The sequence below is a fragment of the Enoplosus armatus genome, chromosome 3 (assembly GCF_043641665.1).
Source record: "Enoplosus armatus isolate fEnoArm2 chromosome 3, fEnoArm2.hap1, whole genome shotgun sequence".
Lineage (NCBI taxonomy): Eukaryota > Metazoa > Chordata > Actinopteri > Centrarchiformes > Enoplosidae > Enoplosus > Enoplosus armatus.
Window position 1 is genome coordinate 15892447 of NC_092182.1, and position 21879 is coordinate 15914325.

The 21879-nt window shown below is 40.0% G+C and overlaps 3 protein-coding genes across 4 annotated transcripts; all 3 read right to left on the reverse strand.

Annotated features, from left to right (window-relative positions):
- Positions 1–7858, reverse strand: edem1 (ER degradation enhancer, mannosidase alpha-like 1). Of its 2 annotated transcripts, none has more exons than XM_070902943.1 (12): positions 7389–7858; positions 5135–5207; positions 4452–4555; positions 3691–3862; positions 3362–3545; positions 3071–3245; positions 2450–2570; positions 2176–2346; positions 1993–2066; positions 1816–1912; positions 933–1118; positions 1–818 (listed from the first exon to the last, which is right to left on the reverse strand). In XM_070902943.1, exons 1-12 carry the CDS (start codon positions 7856–7858, stop codon positions 729–731), a joined length of 1917 nt encoding a protein of 638 aa, XP_070759044.1. In that variant the 3' UTR covers positions 1–728. The 2 variants fall into 2 exon arrangements, with proteins under 2 accessions (XP_070759044.1, XP_070759043.1); XM_070902942.1 differs by having other exon boundaries at positions 903–1118.
- Positions 7859–9591: 1733 nt separating this feature from the next.
- On the reverse strand, positions 9592–16422 carry arl8ba (ADP-ribosylation factor-like 8Ba). The gene is made up of 7 exons (XM_070902371.1): positions 16261–16422; positions 13716–13796; positions 13069–13142; positions 12832–12925; positions 12639–12706; positions 11668–11738; positions 9592–10544 (listed from the first exon to the last, which is right to left on the reverse strand). Exons 1-7 carry the CDS (start codon positions 16381–16383, stop codon positions 10495–10497), a joined length of 561 nt encoding a protein of 186 aa, XP_070758472.1. The 5' UTR covers positions 16384–16422; the 3' UTR covers positions 9592–10494.
- Positions 16423–17570: 1148 nt separating this feature from the next.
- tnfrsf18 (tumor necrosis factor receptor superfamily, member 18) lies at positions 17571–21729 on the reverse strand. The gene is made up of 7 exons (XM_070902919.1): positions 21603–21729; positions 21315–21440; positions 21042–21170; positions 19992–20100; positions 19828–19898; positions 19552–19677; positions 17571–18512 (listed from the first exon to the last, which is right to left on the reverse strand). The coding sequence occupies exons 1-7, from the start codon at positions 21727–21729 to the stop codon at positions 18355–18357; spliced, it is 846 nt and encodes a 281-aa protein (XP_070759020.1). The 3' UTR covers positions 17571–18354.
- Positions 21730–21879: the final 150 nt, after the last annotated feature.

Genomic DNA, 21879 nt, shown 5'->3' on the forward strand with positions numbered 1-21879 from the left:
TGCAATATCAACAGTGGCCTCCAAAAATACTGAAACTGACAATGTCGTTCGTGACTAATATGCACTGTACAGCATCCAGAAAGATCAAGAAAAATGAAAGGCACTTTAAAACAGTATCTGTTAATGTTCAGCCCTTAAGTAAAAAACACTGATGTAGTCAAGTGAATCAACTGCAAAGAGGCACTAATCATCGTGTTTAGAGAGACGTTTCAGAGGTGAGTGTTTTTATAGGCTATACATTTTACATATGTGTGGCTAGATGGCACTGTTCCCATAAACACAATATTATGATTCACAGCTCAGCTGCAATTTCAAACATGCATACACACAAACAGACACGCACACAATCTCACACACATATACCTGAACAAACTCCTCCACAAAAAAAAAAAAAAACACCAGTAATTCTAAAACCACTTACACGATCTCAATTCGTCAACAGCCAAAAAGTAATGAGGTTCTCATTTTCCAGGAGAAAAGTTGTTCACCCACCAAAAACACCCCCCCACACGCTCACACACACACAGTCTTAATGAATACAGCAAGTAATCAAGCTGCTTTCTCAGGTTTCCTTTAGTGTCAGTTTCCTGCCTGGATCCTGAGCGGCAGAACAGACGGGACGAGGATTTTGACCCAACAGTGGATCCTTTTAAACCTCACTGCATTCGCACCTGAGGGGCTGTGCTGAAGGCCCGTTCGTGCCAACGTCACCACGCGCATCCTCTTACTCAGAAAAGGCCCACCATGTGATCGATCTGCCTCATGTAGACACTCTTCAATGGCAGAGTGTACCGTCGCTCCTCTGGGATCTTGTTGCACTGCAGATTGAGAGAAAAGGAAGAAAGAGTGTACTTACGTTGAGAAGTTTTATTACAATACAAGTTTTGTTACATGACACTGACAATAGTGCTGGGCGAGGATGACGGCCTTACATTGCTGATGTTACTAGGCGGTGGCCGGTTGTTTGGCTGTCTTTCTGCCAGCACTCCCTCTTCACAAGGAAACAAGTCATTCCACTGTTTCTCCCTGAAGCGCTTGTCTATAGGTACAACATGGCCCTCTGTTGTGAAGATGTACTTGTTATCGGATTTGTGAAGTGGGTTGTCCTCATCAAACAGCTGCAAAGCAAGAGTTGTTGTGTTTATATGACAATATAGAGAGAGTTGAGCCAAACGTGGGCCTGAGTTTTATTCTGACAAAGGCTGTCTGACACAAACAAAATCAAATAAGATGATATTTTTGATTAAATACCTTGCCATTAACATTTAGAAGGTATCTAATTATGTTATTAAGAGGTATCAATAATCAATTTATCAAAAAAAGCTAAATATTTTCTGTTTCCAGCTTGTCAAATGTTGGGATTTGCAGCGTTTATCTGTATTATATCATTGTGAATAATATCTGTAAATATCTCTGGGTTTGAAACTGCAAAACAAGCAATTTCAGGATGCTACCTTGAGCTCTAGGAAATAGTGAAGGACTGACGAACACATTATGTTTCTGTATAAATGTATTCATGTTTATTTGTGTCATGTTGTTGTATGTAAATGTATCTTTGTTGTGGAGGCTCACATAATGCACTGTTTCTGTGGAAACAAATTTCTATCTATTTTTCACTGATTGCAGCAATAACTTAGGTTATAATGACCATTTTGTTCTGCTAGAACAGTTAATTGCACTCTTTAAATCTAGGAAAAGATAACTTTTAGTCTATTGCAATAGCTTGGTATTACAATCATCACATATCTAGTGTCACATTGTGCTCTCATATCCACATATAACACAGCTTTATGTCACGCTCAGGCTGTAACTTACCAGGTAAAGGTATTTGCATGTCTCACTGAGGAAGAAGCTCTCCATGCGATCCTCTTTGGATTTGTCCACGACATGGTGGAGAGTGGCGTACCCACATCTGCAAATGACACAGCTCAGTTTAAAGTAGACATATCAAAGCAATCCTAAAACTGCCAAAAAGGAATACGTGATCCACACCTGGCTTTGGCATTTTTCTCAAGGCTCTGAAGAATATCCATTCCAACGTGCAAATAGAAAGGATTTTTGGTCGCCTGTAGGACAATGAAGAGGACAAATAAATAACTCTTGAGTAACTGAAAAGAATTACATGCAACAAACCACCACCTCTAATGCTGTGTTACAGCAAGTCAGCACAGTTACCTGGTAGAGCAGATAGGTTGACTCCACCAGTTCTGGTCTTAAAGGGTAGAAGAGCACATCAGGAGCCTGCAGCTGCCAGTTGTATCTCTCTGGCAAAGCCCCGAAGCGCTTCCAGATGGCATAGTAGAAGGCATGCAGGCAAATGGCATTATCTACATCCCCATTCAGCACCTAGTACACAGAGTGGTAAACACCTGTCTTTAGCTGAACACCACAGCACATATTTTACACTTCAATATATGTTCTGTCATAGCTGAAAGGGGCATAATCTAACCTGCAGCCCAGGAAAGAAGGCCTGGAGGGAGTCAATCCAGGTGTTCATTATCTCACCGCTGAACATGTTCACATTAACGTAGAGAGGCGGGTCACCCTCTCCTTCATTGCATGACTCTCGCCTGGAAAAAGAAGAGAGTACAGAAGAAGTTTCACAATACGTCACATTACTCAGTCAATCTTTTGAAATTGCTTGATGTAGAATGGAGAGTCGAGTACGAAAATGGTATTTTCAACATATATTTGTACACAGAAGGAACCACAGTGTGTCTGCACTCTTCTACTGTTGGCCACTGACCAGCTAAACTAGGCTAGTGAAGCTTGTGTCCGTTGCTCAAAGGCTACTTATCAGTGGCTGCTGAGGAGAAAGAAAGTGTTCGTGTTTCTGTGTGAATGCTGATGTCCCATCAGACATCTCGTGACTGCCTAAAGTCTCAGTATTCAACTTTCCACATCCTTCAGTGAGACAAAGAATACCAGAAACCGTCAGCAGTTTTATTTCCTCTTTGTTTGGCCAATCCTAGGCAGAGATTCATTTACATAGCCACGATAGTTTCAGGCACAACCTAATGTGAAGCTCCCTAATGCATACAGTGTCACATTCTTTCAGTGTGGGACTCACCCTCTCCTCATGTGGTTCTGAATGCTCTCATAAGCAGCTTGGAACATCCTATAGTCCTCTTTCTCACCAAAAAGGATGTACGATTTGAGCAAATACTCATAGAAGGAGTCCATACCAGCACCCAGGCCACTCTGCTTGCCAACCCACTGGCCTGTTTGGATATTAACTACGTTCCCTAAAGAATTACAGGTAGAAATCACAGAACGTTGCTTTAAATTTTATGATAATTATAGGCATCATAAAAAAAGACAGCAAAACAGTCTTTTCCTGTAACTACTCAGCTGTACTTACCTAACAGACCGGTTTCGTTGCTCCTCAGGCTCCACAGAGCTCTGACAGCTCGTCTGGCGACCCACTCAAATGTGGAGTCTCCAATCAGGCGGCTCAAAATCCCAAACTCCACCAGCAGGGATCCGGCTCCTGCAGTACAAGTCTCATTGATGCTGTCAGGAGGAACTCCAGTCTTCAGGTTCACCTGCATTTAAGACACAAATGAATAAAGATGCTGAGTGACATATCAGTCTTTACAGTGTGGTTTGTAGGAGGTCAGTTTCACTCACATGATAAGTGACTGTCTGAATACCTTGTGTGCGGTCTCACTCACTAGCGGTCTCACTCACCCTGGGATAAGGGATGCCTGTGCTGGTGTTCTCAAAGGCCGGCAGCAAGCGGACAGCCAAGTCATGAGCCAGGTGAAGCAGCTCATTATCGTAACCCTCAAAGCCCACCTGGCCAAAGGGATGTTTTGGGTCCGTCAGCAGGATGTGAGATGAGATAAGGCTTCCCAGGATCCTTCAAAGAGAACAGAAATATTACAATGTGGTTCCACACAGTAACAACAGGAAAAAAAAGGCATGATCATGATATCTGTGTACATATGAACGTACGTCAAATTGCTTATCATGATGGACATCATCGTAAGATTTTGGCTTTCATAATCAAACTTGATCAGGTGTTTGTAGACTTTGTAGAGTCCCTATTTCACTTCTGTCCTTGTTTTGCTTCAAAAGATTGAACAGCAACTTTATTCATAATGTATGTTTATTGAGTATGTTAAGAAAGTGGATGCAGTCATCAATTGGTCAAATGGTTAAATTCGGTGAAGGATAGATAAAAAACAGATGACTGTCCAGCTGAAGCAGTTCTCTGAAACTGAAGTGTTTAAGAGACTCTAACAAGATTTGTGTCTTCAAACCTTCACTCTTTGAAATAATTAAGAGTTTCGAGAATGTTGTTTACTGAAATGCACATCAAAACGCTCATCTAAACCATGTTGATACACTTTTAACTTCAGGATTTAGCCTGTTCAGCCTCTGTATCTTCAGCCAGCTGGACAGTTTCTTCTTGTGTATGACTCTGAAAATAGTAGCAACATTTGTACCTGATGTTTGCCTCAAAAACTTGCACAGTTGAGTCCTTGTCAAAAGACACAGTATCTATAACCAGCCTGACAGCTCTCTGGAATTCTGTCACATTGCCAAGCACCTGTGGAGAAACACCACATTATGTAACTACAGTATACTGTATAAACAGGCTTCTTTGGTCACATAACTACTGAATGGCTTCCAGGTATTTTGCACACCATAACTATTATAAAAGAGATTGATCATTTGAGCCATCCAGTTACAACTTCATAAAAAGAGTCTATCACTACTTCATTTTTCTTGTTAAGGTTTGTGGATGTTGGAGCTGAGCACAGCACAAAGGAGGCACCCTGGACTGTCAGTTTTAGGGCTGATACAGAAACTCATGCCTACGGGCAGTTTAGAAACTCCATGTAAAGGGAATTTTTGACTGTGGCAGAAAACCCACGACACAGGAAGTGTTAACCACTGTGCCACCATGCCACTGAATGTATGACTAAACACCACTTTTTGCAAAACAGGTGATGTTAAGACCATGTAAACATTTTTAAACCTCACAATAGTGGATTAAGCTGCTTTCCAATCTCATATATGAAGTGAATATGTAGCCAAATGCCAAAACTAATCAGTCGGTAAAATACATTAGGACATAGGACACTGTGTAACCTAAAGTGACTCACAGTAACTGAGTATAACTCACCAGTAGGGTGTCTAAGGTGTCGATCAGTGTAAGGGAGTAGTTCCCCAGGACGTCGTTTATGTTGATGTTTGACCTGAAATGAAAGCAGTGGAACAGACTCAGTGGTGAGGGAGAAAGATTTAACAGATCTCAAAACAAAGAGCATATTTTAAATCCAACAACAAAGTGTTTAGATATGAGAGCAGCTCTATCTAAGCAGACAGGACGGACAGAAACACCACATTAAAAAACATGTAAAATCCTGCTAACTGGAGGGTTTCCATCTTGAATCGTCTGATATCACATCGCAAACAGTTCAGGACTGAGAATTTTAAAACAATCGCAGAGCTGATCTGAAGACTAAGGGTGGTTGTTCTCCCTTATGACATAGTTATTGTCAGTACAGGCTACGACTGCAACTAACAATTACTGTCATTATCAATTAATCTGCCAATTATTTTCTCAATTAATCATTTCTCAATTAATCATTTGGTCTATAAAACAGTAAAAACTGTCCAACACAATTTCCTAAAGCCCAAGGTGACGTCTTTTGCCCGACCAAATGTCCAAAACGTGTTATTAAATATGACATAAAAAAGCAGCAACTCTAACAACTGAGAAGCTGGAAGTAATGAATGTTTGGCCTTGTTGTTTGAAAAATGACAATGATTACTCATATGTTGACGATAATCATTCTAGCTGTAGTACAGGCGACATTACTTTGTTGCAGCTCTATCTGTCATCTGCTTTCATTTCAGCTGAAGACAAAACCTCATTGCAAAAGTTCCATTTCTATTATGTGACTGAGAGGAATGTTAATGGATAACATTGCTGACTCTGCAGCTGCAGATGATAAAGAATGTTTTGGGGTTTTCACATACCAATAGATACACATTTAACTGAACCTTTTCTTCTGGGAAACCCCAAAACCCCCACACCTCCTTCTCTGCTGCATCTAAAGAACTGGAAACAAGGATTTTGCCACCAAGCCCCTAAAACTTAATCAGTTATTATAACCGGCCTTAAGTAGGAACAGCATTCATCATCTTGTGGCATTTTTTTCTTGAATAGAAAGTACGATTGTTATGTTTCAATGTTTTTAGCACCACAAAAGAAATCCAGTCACCCTCATTGTATTTAGGTGGCAGCAGAGATCACAGAGGCTGATATCTCAAAACCTTGGCACAAAAAGACAAGACTACCTGCATAGATACCTCTATGGCTGTCCTTTAAAAACATGCAGACCTGCTTTTATGTGACATATCAAATTTGCTTCTGTTAGAACGTTACCATATCTTAACCTCTTTTACTTTTTGTCTATTACACACTTCATACAGTGACTGCATTAGTATTACTTTGTATACAAACTGGACAACAGCTGACCCTGAAAGCTTAAGATAACAGTATGAGGAGTGAAACGATTGATTAGATGGCAAATTGTAGTGGAAGTCTAGTCTCTAGGTTTCAGTATTCAGCACAGGGGAATAAAATGCACAGGTGATCAGTCTGTGCATAAAACTGAAAGACTAGATTTACAAAAGCATTCGGATCAACAATTCGGAACAATTGGTCGATTAACCAAGCAGTTGATCATCATGGAATTAATCAGCAACAATTTGGATAATCGATTAATCATTCAAATAATACTTATTGGCTCCAGTTTGTCAAATTTAAATATTTGCTGGTTTTCTTTGTCCTTTTTGATAATAAACTGATTCTCTTTAGGTTTTGGATGTTTAGGTGTACCATCTTCAAAAGCAATTTGAAGATGTCACCTGGGGCTCTGGGAAAATATGATGGGCATTTTTCCTGGTTAATAGACCAAACAATGAACTGATTAAATAATCAGCAGATTAATTGATAATAAAAGAATCGTTAGTTGCAGTCCTAATGTTTCTCTCTCTCTCTCTCTCTCTCTGTATATATATACATATATATACATATATATATGGTCTCACTAACCTAATTTCAAATGAATGAAGTGATGAAGAAGTTAAACAGCTCCTCAATGCGACAGAAACCCCCTGGAACCACATCAAGACCCTTTAAATGACACCTGGATCCCAGTTTGGGACCGACTGGACAGTCTAATGCAAACATAACCTGTTCCTTACTGAGCAGCAGTGGGCAGCACTGAGAGCAGCAGGATTACACTGCTAGCTAATATGATTACAAAGTAAATGCAAATAGCACAATCAGCAGAGGACAGTTAGGATGGAAATGACCAGCAGGTGCCTGTCAGTTCAGGTAGTCTGGACAGCTTTGCATGACTCACGGGTTTAGCACGTCTGGTCCCCTCCCTTCACAGTCAATGGGATTCAGCTCGTCCTCGGGAAAGGCGTATTTCATGTAGTTGTCATATCCAAAGTAGAACATTTCTTTGGCCATGCCCTTCATCTTCACTTTCAGCGTGTCCGGGAATGAGCTGTACCTCCGGACGTACTCGTCCTTGTTGCCATCGAAGAAGCTCAGGTAGGATCTCTTGAGTGACTCCTCTCCCACCTTCCCACAGGTGCTCGCCGTCTCGTCATACTTGTGCCCGTGTATCCGTTGAGACCACGAGTTGCCCCTCGGGTCGGTCCCTTTTTCCTCCCTGAATAACAAGTCTAATTTGTGCAAACTGAAACTCAGGTGGAAGTTGAACCCCCAGCTAACGTTAGGTCCGAGTCCGAAGGCTAGCCACAGCACACAGCTGAGGGAGAGTCTCAATACGACAAGACCAACTACTATTGACCTCCATTGCATCTTTGATCCGGGTCGATCTTAAAACGCATAATTTCCACACACCTCCGAGGGGTGAACGAACGTGAAACCCTGTTTGCTAGGCTAAACTACAAGCCCGGGGAGGCTGAGTGAATCCGCCTCACACGCTTCCTGTCAACAGACCAGCCCCTGTCAGATCCTGTGGCGTGATTGGGTCGTCCCTTGTGTCGTCACTCAAAAGAACGTAGCGGGCTCCTCCTGCGATTGGCCGCAGAGCTGTCAATCTCTTGGTCGCGTTCCGTGGCACCTCTGACGTGTCTTAATTTAACTTCTGCGCCAATAGAAAACAGCCACAAGGGTGAAACGTTCAGTGGTGCAGAGCTTTAAAACTGAAAAATTTGAATCAAAGTTACAAAACGCAAATGTAAACCAAATGGAGGCAGTCGAGTAGAAATTTTAATTTGCATAATTAGAAATATTGGTAACACTCTCTAATAAGACCCCAAGTGTGGGCTTTATTGATTGCTAATAAATAATTTACTAAACCTGTATAAACCAGTTAATATCCATTAATAACAAAAACTTGCTATGCAAATATTTTTTTAGTTTAACTACTGGTCACAAGATGTTTCCTGTTCATTCTCACTGTATGTGCTCTGGAGGATTCAAGTTCCCACATCTCATTTGCATAAACTGCATATTGAACCATGCCAGTTTCTTAAACCAAACCATCTCATACATATACATCTTAAAATACATCTTAAACTCAGATTTCAGGTGAGCACAGAGAAACTTTCCTACCATCAGAAGATGAATTTGAAAACATCCTTCTAGTGTCAAACTCCTGCACATACATCATCCTGCACAGTGAAGGTCATCCAAGTAACATTAAGCAAAACACATTTTTGGGTGGCGGGGACATGACTAGATGGATTACAAACCTTTTAATAGTAGAATGAACGGCTTACTGGACTGTGAGATCCTACAGAGATCTACAGCAGAGGGGTGCCACTGGGCTGAAACCACCGCCACTAACAGCACAGCAATTGACACACTTTTATAAAAGAAAACATAAGGAGTGTGGCTCTTGTTTACTACCCAAATCCACTGACTAAATAGGTCACAAGGGTTTATCAAAGGTGGCTCAATAACAAATACAGACCTTTTACCTGTCATAGCAGGAAGTGCAGTTAAATGTCAGAAATTCTTTAATGGGATTTTGTGAATCCCATGCCACACCTGCACAGGTGTTCTCACTGTGCCTGACTAGACCTCTTGCCAGGACTGTGTGGGTGTGTTCAACCTGTACTTGATTGACTCTGCTGTAAGTTTTATTGCACCTGTTACTAGTACATGGAGTTAGGTGACCTAAAGTAACCCCCTGCTTAGCTCCAACCAGCTTCAACCTGAGCAGAGGTCCTTATTTTTACATTGCGTTATAGCTACTAGTATTTAACACTGACTCTGTAAAACTGACCACACAGAGACCAGCTCAATTTAAAATAAAGATACTCTTGCAATGACTGGATCAAAATAGAGTACACTGTCTACAATCCTGTTCTTACCAGTCCAAAACCTGCCTATATTAACTTCGGCACTATTTTATGTCTTAGATTCTTTTACTTGCGTGATCTTTTAATATAGTTTGAGCATTGTTGGAGGGAGCCTGAGAATTAAGAATTTCATTGCCAAGGACTGCTGTTGTTGTGCATATGACAGTAAAGAACTTGAACTTGATAGTTCAAAAGTTGGTATACAAATAACAGGACAATGTCTAAATTAAAAAGCATGCCTTTTTATTTCTTGAACATATTGAAGGGGTGTTTTTCTTCACTCTACCCAGGTAGGCACACCTTGCACGCTGCTTTGCTTCAGAGGTGAGAGACATTGCACAAGGCACTTTGAATTCTGCCACTCTCTCAGCCTCGAGGCAGCACAAAGGACATCATTCCACTGAGGCTACTTAGGCCAATATGAACCACGCAGCCCCATACAGCTTTACTTGTAGTACATTCAGACTTTAAATAGAATCATATATTCATACACGCACATCTCACATCAGTAAAAATCATACTAGCTTGATATTTGTACAGACCTGCTTCAATGCACAATTTTCTAAAACAACACACGTCCTCGAAAGAAGAAAACCTGATCAAGCGAAAGGTGACAGTCATCAAAGACAATCACAGAGCAGAGTTTGACAGAAATGGGAACACCTGCATGTCCACATCAGCCATCTCCTGGCATCATATCTGACTGTGTGAAGCACGTTTCTCATTATGTGAGGCCTGTTTGACAGAGTCGACCCTTCTTCAAGAGGCTGTCGTTGTATACCCAAGATTAGTGTTATAAACCACTGGGTATTGATCAAACGGGTAATGCCTGAATAGTAAGAAGTAGATCAGAAATTAGGTTCTTACTACAAGTTAAAGTACAGCTTTACAGGACGTATAATGCCAATTACATTCCTTAAATTTGATATTGGAATGACATTTTTAGTAGTGCATTGCTCAGGATTTGTGACATTATCACAAGGTGAAAAGGGGGCGAGAAAAGATTGTGTGACACGAGCAGAGCAGCATGTGAGTTGAAGATACGGCTGTAGATCATCGCAGAGTGACGGGCGTGTGGCATGACAGCAACATGGCAAACACAGCTGGAAAACACCTCCTGCATTTTCAGCTCCTCCTGGATTTTGAATGCTGGATGAGCCACTGAAGTGTGATATCTGGAATGAAAGAAGTCATCTGGGTCAGTCCGAGGATCGATTTATGACTCTGGCATCTCTGATGATTCAGCATAACTCACTAGCAACACATGATCTGATTGCATACAAATTTTGCTCCACAGACTCCCCTTAAAACACTATTATAATCGCATTTAGTACTTGCCATAATGGTTCCCCTCTCTTAAGGGTGTAGGTTTGGTGTCAGAAGTGAAAGTGACACAATGAAACCAGATGTTTTTAAACATAAAATCTGTAATTGTGCTTTCCATAACAATGGAAAAATCTAATAAAGAAATAAAAGTCATTAATGAATCAATTAAATGCTGTGTAACTTGTTGCATTATTAATGTATTAACCAACGTAATATCATGTTTAGTTTCCTTAACAGCCCTGACACTGTTGTATTTGCGTCTTTATAACAACATGACAAAGATATCGGCCCTTTTCTGCCTCATCTTTGACTGATGCTCCACTGCAGTGTCTTTTTATGAGGATAGCAACAGTAAATAAAACATTTGATAACATTTCTCTTTTTTTAGCCCAAAAACATGCAAACGAGTTAAAAGTACTTTTTTCACCCACAAGCAGTCTTCTTGTCAGGCTGCATGTATCCTGAGAGGCGAATCCCGGACGCCAAAAAAAAAAACTTTAATTGCTTGCTGCTGAATTGGGGGACTCACTAGAGGCAAATTAAAAAAGAATGGTCTAAATCTAAGCAGCAGAGGCCGACATATCCTGACTTTCAGTCTCTAGTATGCTGAATCCAACGATTCCCATAATGCAACTCCATAGCGACTCAGACTTTGGAGAGCTGCTCCAGAGCCGCAGAAGACATTATACAACTGTTCTCACAGGGTCAGTAATACTCCTCATGACGAGTCAAACTGGTGGAGTAGCCATTTAAGCTTATTGTTCAGATGAACGAATCAACATTTTTATGAGCTCGTCTCTTCTCTCATCTGGATTCTTGGTGCTGGACAGTAAGAGGACATTATGGAGAGATTTTGGTGAGTAAAACTGAAACTGAAAAAATGGGGCTGACAAAAATACCCTCCAATCCCAAGTGGAAATTAGGCCCTTGAGTTAACACTAAATGACACCGCAGTCATTAACTGCAACTCACCAATGTTGTCTTTCTCTTTGCAGGAAATCGAGTAGCAGCATATCTCTCTGTCCTGAATAGCGGCCAGATTCCTGTGGAAGTGGAAAAGGGTGCATGAACAAATAGATATGAGAAGTGTGCATTCAGACTGATCATCAGTCATCTGCAGCTTGTGGTACACAGTTTACGGTATGAGCACAACTCTCAGCACGTTTTTAACCTGACAGCAGAGGGAGCCAGTTCTTTACAGTAAACTACAACTTTACACAAGTGGTCCTGATTCTTTAACCTGTCATCAGCATAAAGGTTGTTCAGATGATGTGGGATTAAAAAACAAAACCAGACAGATTAAAAAAATAAAATAATAATTATATATAATATCTTAAATCCCAAATTGTTCTTACAGCAAAACTCTAAACAAGAATAAATTACATTTTCATTCATTTTCATGACAGAAAGAATCCGCATCATTTCATCAGCTGGTTACCGCACAGTCCGGCCCTCTCCTCTGCGCTCCAGCGGTGGGGAAAGTGATGGTGAGAAAGCGCTGATGAAATATTGAGTTTGTTGAGAATGTTGAGAATTGACTTTGATTTAAGATTTGAGTTGACTTAAATCTTTTCAAACTGAAAGGTGCTTATGGAATAGTTATGGCTCAGTAAAAGTGCGAGTACAAATACTACTGCTGGTTTGAATGTTTATGATGATTAAAGTTTGATATTAAGTGAAATTAAATGTGGGAGAGGCGTCATTATACGATCTGGCTTCAATTCACAGCCTCATCATCTGCGTCGCCAATTTCCCCGGCCTCCAAAATGTTTGTAGGCATGAGTTTACATACAGGTGCGCACATTCTCCCATCAAATTTGTTTTCATAGATCACAACTTTTGCGTGGGAAGTGGCACACGCCTCTTTCAGGCCCCATTTTGCACGTACACAACACTTATAAATGAGACCCCTGTGATACGTTGCGGCCGTTTTTCATACTTACATTTTCTCAATGAGCTGCTTCTCATCTAGAGCAGTGGGGAGATCCCTTTTGTTACCGAGTACCAAAACCTGAAAACGCATTAGAATTGAAATCTGCAACTGCAGCAAGTAATCGTTGACAGAACCCACGCATAGTTTTGCATGACGTGCAGAAATATCACAAAACTTAAAATTGGTTTCTGAAGAACACTTACAGGGATTCCTTGCAACTGAGGTTTGTCTAACAAATTATGAAGCTCATTTCTAGATGCCTCCACCTTTTCTCGATCCGCTGCATCAACCATGTACCTAAAAATGAGCAAAACCGAAACAATGAGTAAAATGTGTTTGACATACATTTCTAGTATGTCTAGTTCAACACCAAGTGTCGATTTCAATTTCCGCTCATTTGTTTTTCAGATAAACTTGAAAATCGAAACTGGGATACTCACACAATTGCATTAACTCCCCGACAGTACCGCTCCCACATGCTCCTGAATCTTGGCTGCCCTCCTATGTCCCAGATCTACAGAATTAATCATCAGATTATACTCCTGTTTCAAATTTCAGTAAAATTTCACATGTTCTAGCTTCTTGGTTTCATTTCTCTAATCACAGTTACACTGTGATAACCAATGGTGGAAAAAGTATTCACATCCTTTACTTAAGTAAAAGTATCAAAACAACAATGTAAAAATACTCTGCATTCATAATCCCACTTAAGAAAAAGTACATACGTTTTAGCTGTAAAATGTACTTCAAGTATCAAAGGTATTCGTTGTGCAGTAAATGTCCACTGTGACTAACTAATATATGATTCTATCTGACATTATTAGATTGTTAATACTGATGCATTGATGTGTGAGCAGCATTTTACTACTGTAGCTGCTCCAGCTGGAGCTACTGTGAACTACTTTATATACAGTCAGCTAGTTCAGTCCAGAGGTTACCAACCTAGGGGTCGGGCCCCTGCAAAGGGTCACCAGATAAACCTGGGAGGTTTTCTGTAAAACGTTGCATTATTTTACTTCTTTGGATCAAAAACAATAATTTAAAAATGGAAATACTAATGTAAGTAACAGCCGAAAGATTAAAATACCTTGATAGTGACGTTTCCTTTGGTGACCTTCCTCATGTTGAACCCGACTGTCGGTATCATGTCTTCACTGAAATGCCCAGACTGAAAGGAAAGACACAAGCGTGAGGCATTTCTTAGAAAAGTGTGTGACTTTCAATTGATGAAAACATCACTGCAATTTACTGCATGTGTGGGCTGGGATGGACATAGTATAATGAAGCAGCATATAGACAACATGCTGTAAAAATTGAGTTTATGTGTAACCTGTGAAAGGGCAGGAACTGGTATTGATGAAAATCAAACATGTTCTCTTGAAACTAAAACAACAAAACACAGAATAAATCATTTTACACCAAAATGACAAACAAGCCAAATACTGTTTCTCCACATGTTCTGGCTTTTGTGAATATTGCAAACTGAAGTGGGAAGGACAAAAAAACACTCAAGCATACAGAAACAGTGGCATTCGCCTTCACAAGCTGTTTATATCCCTGCCCTGCTTTGTAAACCAGAGAGCGCGCGCTGTCTGCTGTACGCACATTTCACAGCACATGACTAGCCGGAGTCACCTGATGAGGCTGAGAGGAAATTAGTGCAGCCGGTCTTATGACTGAGGAAGGAGGAACCACCCACGCTACAACCATTCACTCACTCTTTTGTGCTACTGGCTGGCATTTTTTCACTTCTTCAGTGAGATAAAAGGATAAGAATTATGTTCCAACCACAAACGCAACTTCCTCCTCAGACACTAGCCTCTGTTACCTGATGCCAAGAGCGCACTGACATCCAATTAGACAACCTGTGAAATCTGTCAACACATTGTCTTCTTTTAAACTATTCACTGGTGGTTTGCTTTCTTACATTAAACACAGAAATTGTTGCTGCCTGGTAAACATTACATTTTCTTGGTAGATTTTGCTATTGAGATTTTCACTGGAATTCTGTATTTCTTTAACAATTATTGTCATTATCAACTCATTAATCTACCCTTTATTTTCTTGATTAATCGATTGCTTCTTTGGTCAATTAAATGTCTAAAAATTGTGAAAAATGCACCAAAAACCGGCACAGTTTCCTAAAGCCCAAGGTGACATCTTCAAATGGCTTGTTTTGTCCGACCAACAATCCAAAACATAAAGATATTCAGATTACAATGATAGAAAATACAGAAAGGCACTTCACAAATGAGGAGCTGGAACCACTGAATGTTTGGCTTTTTCGTTCGAAAACATATCTTGCACACTTATCAATTAACAAAATAGTTGTAGTACTTATTTTTCCATAGACTGACTAATCAATTAATGGAAAATATTAAAATAACAGAACAAAACAGGTCAGATTGTCACAGTCTCAGAGTTTTAGCACAGAAAAAATACCTAAAAATGTTTGATACATATCTCAGGTGCGTCTCTTCCTCTAACATTACTCTTTCTCTGCAGACTTTGGTAACACCAAGTTTAAAAGGTCAATTAGTTATCAGTATTATGATTCAATTTTTTTATTCTTCACATTATATGTTATTCTTCTCATGTGGTCATCAGAGAGAGCTGATGGAGTAAAAAGGCATGTGTGCAGTTTGTGAGAGCAAACCGAAAACGACTCTGAACAAAGCCATGAAACTCCTCAATACGCAATATGCTGCCAAAAGCTCAGTTGCTTTCTCGTAATTAGCTAATGCAAAATTTCTCCATCAGAAACCCCAGTTCTGAGAAACCCCTGCAGAGTTGCACAAGAGAAATGGCTCTCAGATGCTCTCCAGCCTCAAGTCACAGGAGGTCACAGCAAGAGACACAAAGTCTGCGTACCTTTAACCACAATTTGCATCTAAAGCTACTGCAGAAGGAGTCGTGTCAGATGGTGACAACAGAAAGCTTCAACTGCTTATGTTTATGTTTTAAGCTACACTTCACCAAACAATGATTAGAAGCTGTTAATCTAGTTGTTGGTGTGTTGAAGGAATCTGTCTCAGGCATCAACACCGACAATAACTGAAAGACAGATTTATTTATTTTTTAAATATGTAACAGGCTCCTGAAATCCTAAGAATAATTGTAGTAATTTTAGTGGAGCTCAGTTTCAACTTGTACAAAAGTGACACACTGTGTTGCAACGTGAATGTCTGGCTACAACTCATGCAGTTGCTGTAACGGTCAACATGTTTTTTCTAAGTTAACTTCCCGGTGACTGAAAAACACTGACAGCTTTGAACTCAGCGTATACTGATCCCACACTTTGGAAATGATAAAATCTAAGTCAAAGCAAATATATGAATGCTGTGTTTGGGTTTAGCATGCTAAACTATCATAACACAGTAAGCAACTAGCCGATATGGACCCCACCAGCAGCAAACTAGTAGTTAGCTCAGCTGACTTGTTGACACAAGTCCAACAACCTGACTCAGTGTCAGGTTTGTTTTTATGGATGCTGTCACAACAGAGTAACGTTACATCGTTTTTGGAGCCGAAAAGCCAGACAGCTTAGCACAGACCTAGCTTAGTTAACTGTTATCCCATTATTAGCGCTAATGGCACTGCCCTAGCAAGGTGGCTAGCAGCTGAAGACTTACAGCGATCACGTTTACAAATGTTGTTTTTCCCGAGTACTGGAGGCCGACCAGCGTCAGCTCCATCTCCTCCTTCCAAAACAGAGACTTGAACCAGTCCAGAAGCCGGTTTATTAGAGCCAGCATCTTGAGGTCGGTGTTCAAACTCCCCTGTGGTTGGATCTGTGTTTCCCTCCCTGTCAGATGTGGCGTTTTTCCAGCGGGGAAGGGAAGTGGGACGCAGGCAGCTGTCATATGATCAGCCTGCCTGAACGTGTCCGACAGCGCCCCCACTGGTACATGAAGGAAATACACAGTTTGGATTTCTTTTTATTAATTTACATTTTTATACACACAAAAATAACACATATTAAAAGAAAAGTTGCCCTCAGTATTCTGGGTAATGTGGAGATTAATATAAGTAACTTTTTTACATTTTAACTTTTAAAGTCTGTCAGGGTAGTAATCTGTAACCACAAACTACAGGGCTTGGCTCCAGTATGTGAAATCCTGTGGTGTATATAGTATGGAAAAAGTTCATAGATGCAATCGTTAATTAAGATTATAGATTAGCTGGCTAATACACTTCACTGTATAATCCACCCTATGTAATACACTGCTTTAATGCATGTATTTTGAAGTATTTACATTAGAATATAGGACCGTTAACAAGCTGTTGTGATGTTATAACTTTTTTTTCAATAGAAATTGACGCAAGAAACCTTTCTCGATATAAAGATAAACTGAGCAGATTATTTCTCATGGCCGTGGCAGGATAGGATGAAGGTTGGGTTTTCAGGGAGTGAAAAGAGCAGGCAGAAACATTTTAAAAAATAACTACAAATGTTTTTTTGTTTCTAGAGTTTGTATCAATGGTAATAAAGCTCAGTTTTGTTTACAGTACTAGCTCATGTACAGAAATATTTAAATGCATACGTGGAGGATGTATTTTTAATGGCACCAGAATGATCCCAATAAATGAACTTATTAAATAGTGAAATAACTTAAAATATCTGTGAATGTAGCCATCAAATTGACTATTTCTGACCAGTGGAGAGTAAATTAAAAGAAATGCAAACATTAAATATGTGCCAGTCCCAATTCAGTGATCCAAATTATAATTCAATCTGTACTTTTTATCTTTGATGTAATAAAACCCAGACATACTAATCAGTTAGTATTGTATTACGTTACATTAATTTGGCAGGCGCTTTTGTCCAAAGGGGATTTGTTTTTTTTCCTACGGGAGAAATTAATCTATCATATGAAATAATCATCCATGGTCTACCACCTACAGCCGCCCCTAAAAATAAAAGAGAGTTGGGATCTTTGGAAATGTAAAAGCATCTATTTATTCATAAACTTCAGAAGATTTACAAAATAATCTTTACAGTCACACCCCAGCCCTCCTTGGAACATATTTAAGAAACAATTAAGTGTACTGTGGACACAATTGTTAATTGTTAACATTTCTACTTATTACTATTTTCATACTCTACACTCAGTTACACACATTCAAACCTGGACATGTAATCTGAACACTGAGTCACTCTGCTGGAGCAGATAGAGGTTAAGTGCCTTGCTCAAGGGCACCTCAACAGTAGTGATGAGGTTGAGACAACTGCCTAGATCAGTGGTTACCAACCTTTTTGACTTGTGACCCCTCAAATAAAGCAATGTCTGCTTGCGACCCCTCTTCACAGATTGCATCTAAAGAATGACCTTTTTCCTTTGTTTTATCTGAATAAGTTTTAGAGGTAAAATTATCTGGTAACGCACAAGAGCAAAAACAAAGATTAAAGGGAAGTCTGAAGATTAAACATAAGTTGGTGTAGCAGAAATATGTCTTTTCTGCTTTCTGATCTTCTTAAATGTCTTGCGACCCCTTAGATTTGTCTTGTGACCCCTTGTGGGGGTCCCGACCCCCAGGTTGAGAACCACTGGTCTAGATGTATCCTGCTGGAGATCGAACCAGGGACCTTTCATTCACAAGCCCGCACCTCTAACCGTAACAGGTTTCTCTATATTTAAATGTGTGCTGATACAAAGCAAGATGCTTATTATTACAGTGCTCGTGATTGAACAGACTAATCATCTTAATGAGTCATCTTGGACTTGTTATCTAAAGGCGGTGACTTTTTCCAGATGCAGGAGGCCAAAACTTTCGCTGTTCGTGGATTCATCCTGGATGATGAGCTCACGTCCACTCTCCTCCTTTGACAGGTGAAAGTCGCTGGTGTTGGTGGAGCCTGCTATGATGTGGTTAAGAGTGTTATCTGAAGCAGAGAGAATAAACACAAACTAAATCTTTTGAAATCTGTAGCATCGTCAAATACCCCCTGCAGTCATGTCATATTCTTATACCACACATCACCTACACTCAGACTGTGATTTCATCCATTGCTAATGCTGCTTATTTTTAAAGGTATATATAATGTGCACATTGTTACTGTAGGCATTTGATATTTGTTATCTCATCTTATCTAAAACATAATGTTCGATCTATGTCTGCTTTCAAAGACTCTGGGCCACAGTGACCATCTTGTTTTCTACCCATTTTTCTGTCAGCAGGAAGAATATTTATCTGATCTGACAAATTTGCTGAACAGCATCTTCTTGCCTCAGAGAGCTCAACAATTTTCTGCTACGCATGGGTACATTCAGTGCCCATAGAAAGTATGGTTTTCTTGTCTTAAAACATTGAATAAAAGTAGAATGAATTAATCTTTTGAGACTGATCGTCAGAAAAAGACACTTTGATGTCAAAAAGAAAACAGCAGCTAGTGTGGCGGAGTCAGTCCAGATCGCAATCCAATTGAGAAATTTGTGTCTGGACATCAAAGATGCTGTTCACTCACGACTCCCATGCAACCTGACATAACTTGAGCAGTTTTGTAAAGAAGAATGGGGGGAAATTACAGTTTCCAGATGTGCAACGCTTCAGAATTGTCAAAGGTCTCTTGGTGGTGTCCCTCATGTTCAGTGACTTCTTGTATCCATCCCACAAACAAGCTTTTCAGTCACTGTTTTTGTTACTTGGAGTGTTCCTTTATCCTTGTGGTGTAGGTTTAACCATGATACTGACTGATCATATACTGGTGTATTTATACTACAATCAATTGAAACTCCTTACCTACACACAGGGGATCTCCATTTAACTAATAAGGTGATGATTTAGGTGAGTCCATTTACAGTAAAGCAGGCGAATACTTATGCAAATAACTGATTTCTTGAAATCGTGCCGGTGTTTTAAGAAATGAAATCAATGTGCTATTATGTTCATCATTATATGTATTTCCATAAAGGCTCACTTACGTGGTTTGCGCTTCCTTAGGTTCTTTATACAGGCACAAGATAGAAACACAAGGAGGGAGAAAGAAAGCAAAACAAAGCCGATGCCAAGGAACACATGAGTGAAGTCTCCACCATTTCTGTGCATCTCTGGTGAAACATCAAATCATAGTCAGGTTAGATCAATTCAGCTGTATTGCCATTGTGTACTGGTGTACAACAGCAAAAATATTTATTTTGCATGCACGTACTGCCATCAAAAACAGATTATAGTTTCAGTCAATGAAATATGAAACATACCACGTCCATCGCAAACTGCGTTGTGGGTTTTGTTCCCTGGAAACTGCTCAGCAAGTCCAAATATACTGCACCTGTTGACCAGAAATTGTTAATGTTACAGTAATTTGGTGTTTTATTTTCATTTGTCTCAATTATTATTGTAGCTGAAGTCTTGGGGGTCTTACTGTGTTCGCGGCTTGCAGACATCCTCTTTCGCGTCAAAATATGCATTATCAGGGCATGAAGGTTCACAGTGATATGAATACTCTATCAACCCATTGCCCAAGGAAGTGGCTGCAATGATAGATAGATAGATAGATAGATAGATAGATAGATAGATAGATAGATAGATAGATAGATAGATAGATGGTCAATCAAAAAGTAATTCTCATTTTTTGTGAAACATTTTTCAGGGTTTGGTCCAGGCTGAAATACTGTGTCGCTACAGCTATTGGTTGGATTTCCATGAAGTTTTGTACCGACACTCATGGTGTCCAAAGGATGAACTGTGATAACTTTGGGGATCCTCTGACTTTTCCTCTAGCGCCATTATCAGGTCAAAATGTAAATGTGTTTAATACTTTGGTTTATGACCAAATACCTGCGAAACTTGTGAAATTCCCATCAGCTTCAGCTGTACTTGGTGGCGTGGCTGTAGACCATTAGCCTTGTTCAAGTCTGGCATGATTCCAGTCTAACAGTCTTGTGACGTTAAGTATGTTTTGTCTTCCCCATATACACCCAGAGATCATCATTGAGATTAATGTCTGGTCACTGCAACACGTGCCAGTTCGCACTTCTTCATTTTAACTTCTGGACACGAAGCTTTCTTGACATCAGCTCTCCTTTGACTCATTCAATGTACTACCAGTCATAAAGGATCATTGACATTTTAAATGACATATGTGGCAGCAGTTTGGGAAAACCTCACGAACTGTGCGTGTGAACTGAGACAAATTCTTACATGTGTTGTCAAGCATCCTTTTTTTTAATTTGCATCTACTATAAATCTTGAATTAGACTCAAGCGAAAAAAGTGAGTTGAGGGCGTTAATCCAGCCTATATTTCTAGTACATGGCTGTGTATAACCCACGTATATTTCCATTTGCGAACCATGACGTCCCTTGGCATGACACCCACAAATAAACAAAGAAAACAGTACTTGATGTATTCAAACCAGACAAACTGCAACCACAACGTATTTCTTTCATCTGAGAAAACATGTCCACTCTTACTTGTCTTCAGTTTCTCCCCAGTGATGCATTTGTTTTCCTTGCAGTTTGAACAGACATTGTTGGAGCACAGGAAGCCAGAGCCGCAAGAACAGTTTGCATTTGCGGTCGGTGTACATTTCTGAGCATATTCTGAAGACAGACAAGAATTCAAACCACAGGACTTTCAGGTGATAACATAGTGTTTTGTCTATTAACCAATGTGTAAAATGCTTTGTCAACGTCACTGGCAGGTGTGACCAAGTCAAACCTCTTACATTATATTTTCAGTCTCACCTTGTTGGCATGGCCTGCATTTCTCACATCTGTCAAACATGTTATATTCTTTCGAGAAGGAGCCCTCCTCACAGGGGCTACAGACAGTTTGCTGGTGCTCTGAGCAGAACTCACTCATAAATGTACCTTCAAAATAAGAAACGAGTGAAATCAGTCACTCTCACCTTGAATGCAACACCTCAGTTTATATGATAAAGACGGAGTAATGGTCAGATGAAACAGTTTAACAGATTTATACAAAAAAACACATTTTATCTTATTATTTTAAAGATTAATTATGTGTTTTACCTGGGGGACACATGTCACAGCATCGGCCATTTATCACAGTCTGTCCAGCACCACAGTCTGCAGCGTATCCCATAGTCCAAATACTCAATGCACACATCGCTGCCAGGGAAATGCTCAGAGGAATCATTATGACAGTGCTCTGCTTGTTTCTCCTCAGGGTTTTATCTTGTGTGTTGCTGACGTCAGTGTCAGATGTGAGTGTGGTTAGCTCGCAGAGAGACATTGTGTGAGACATGTACTGTAATAGTTCAGGAAGTGAAAGACCACTTGTAACTGT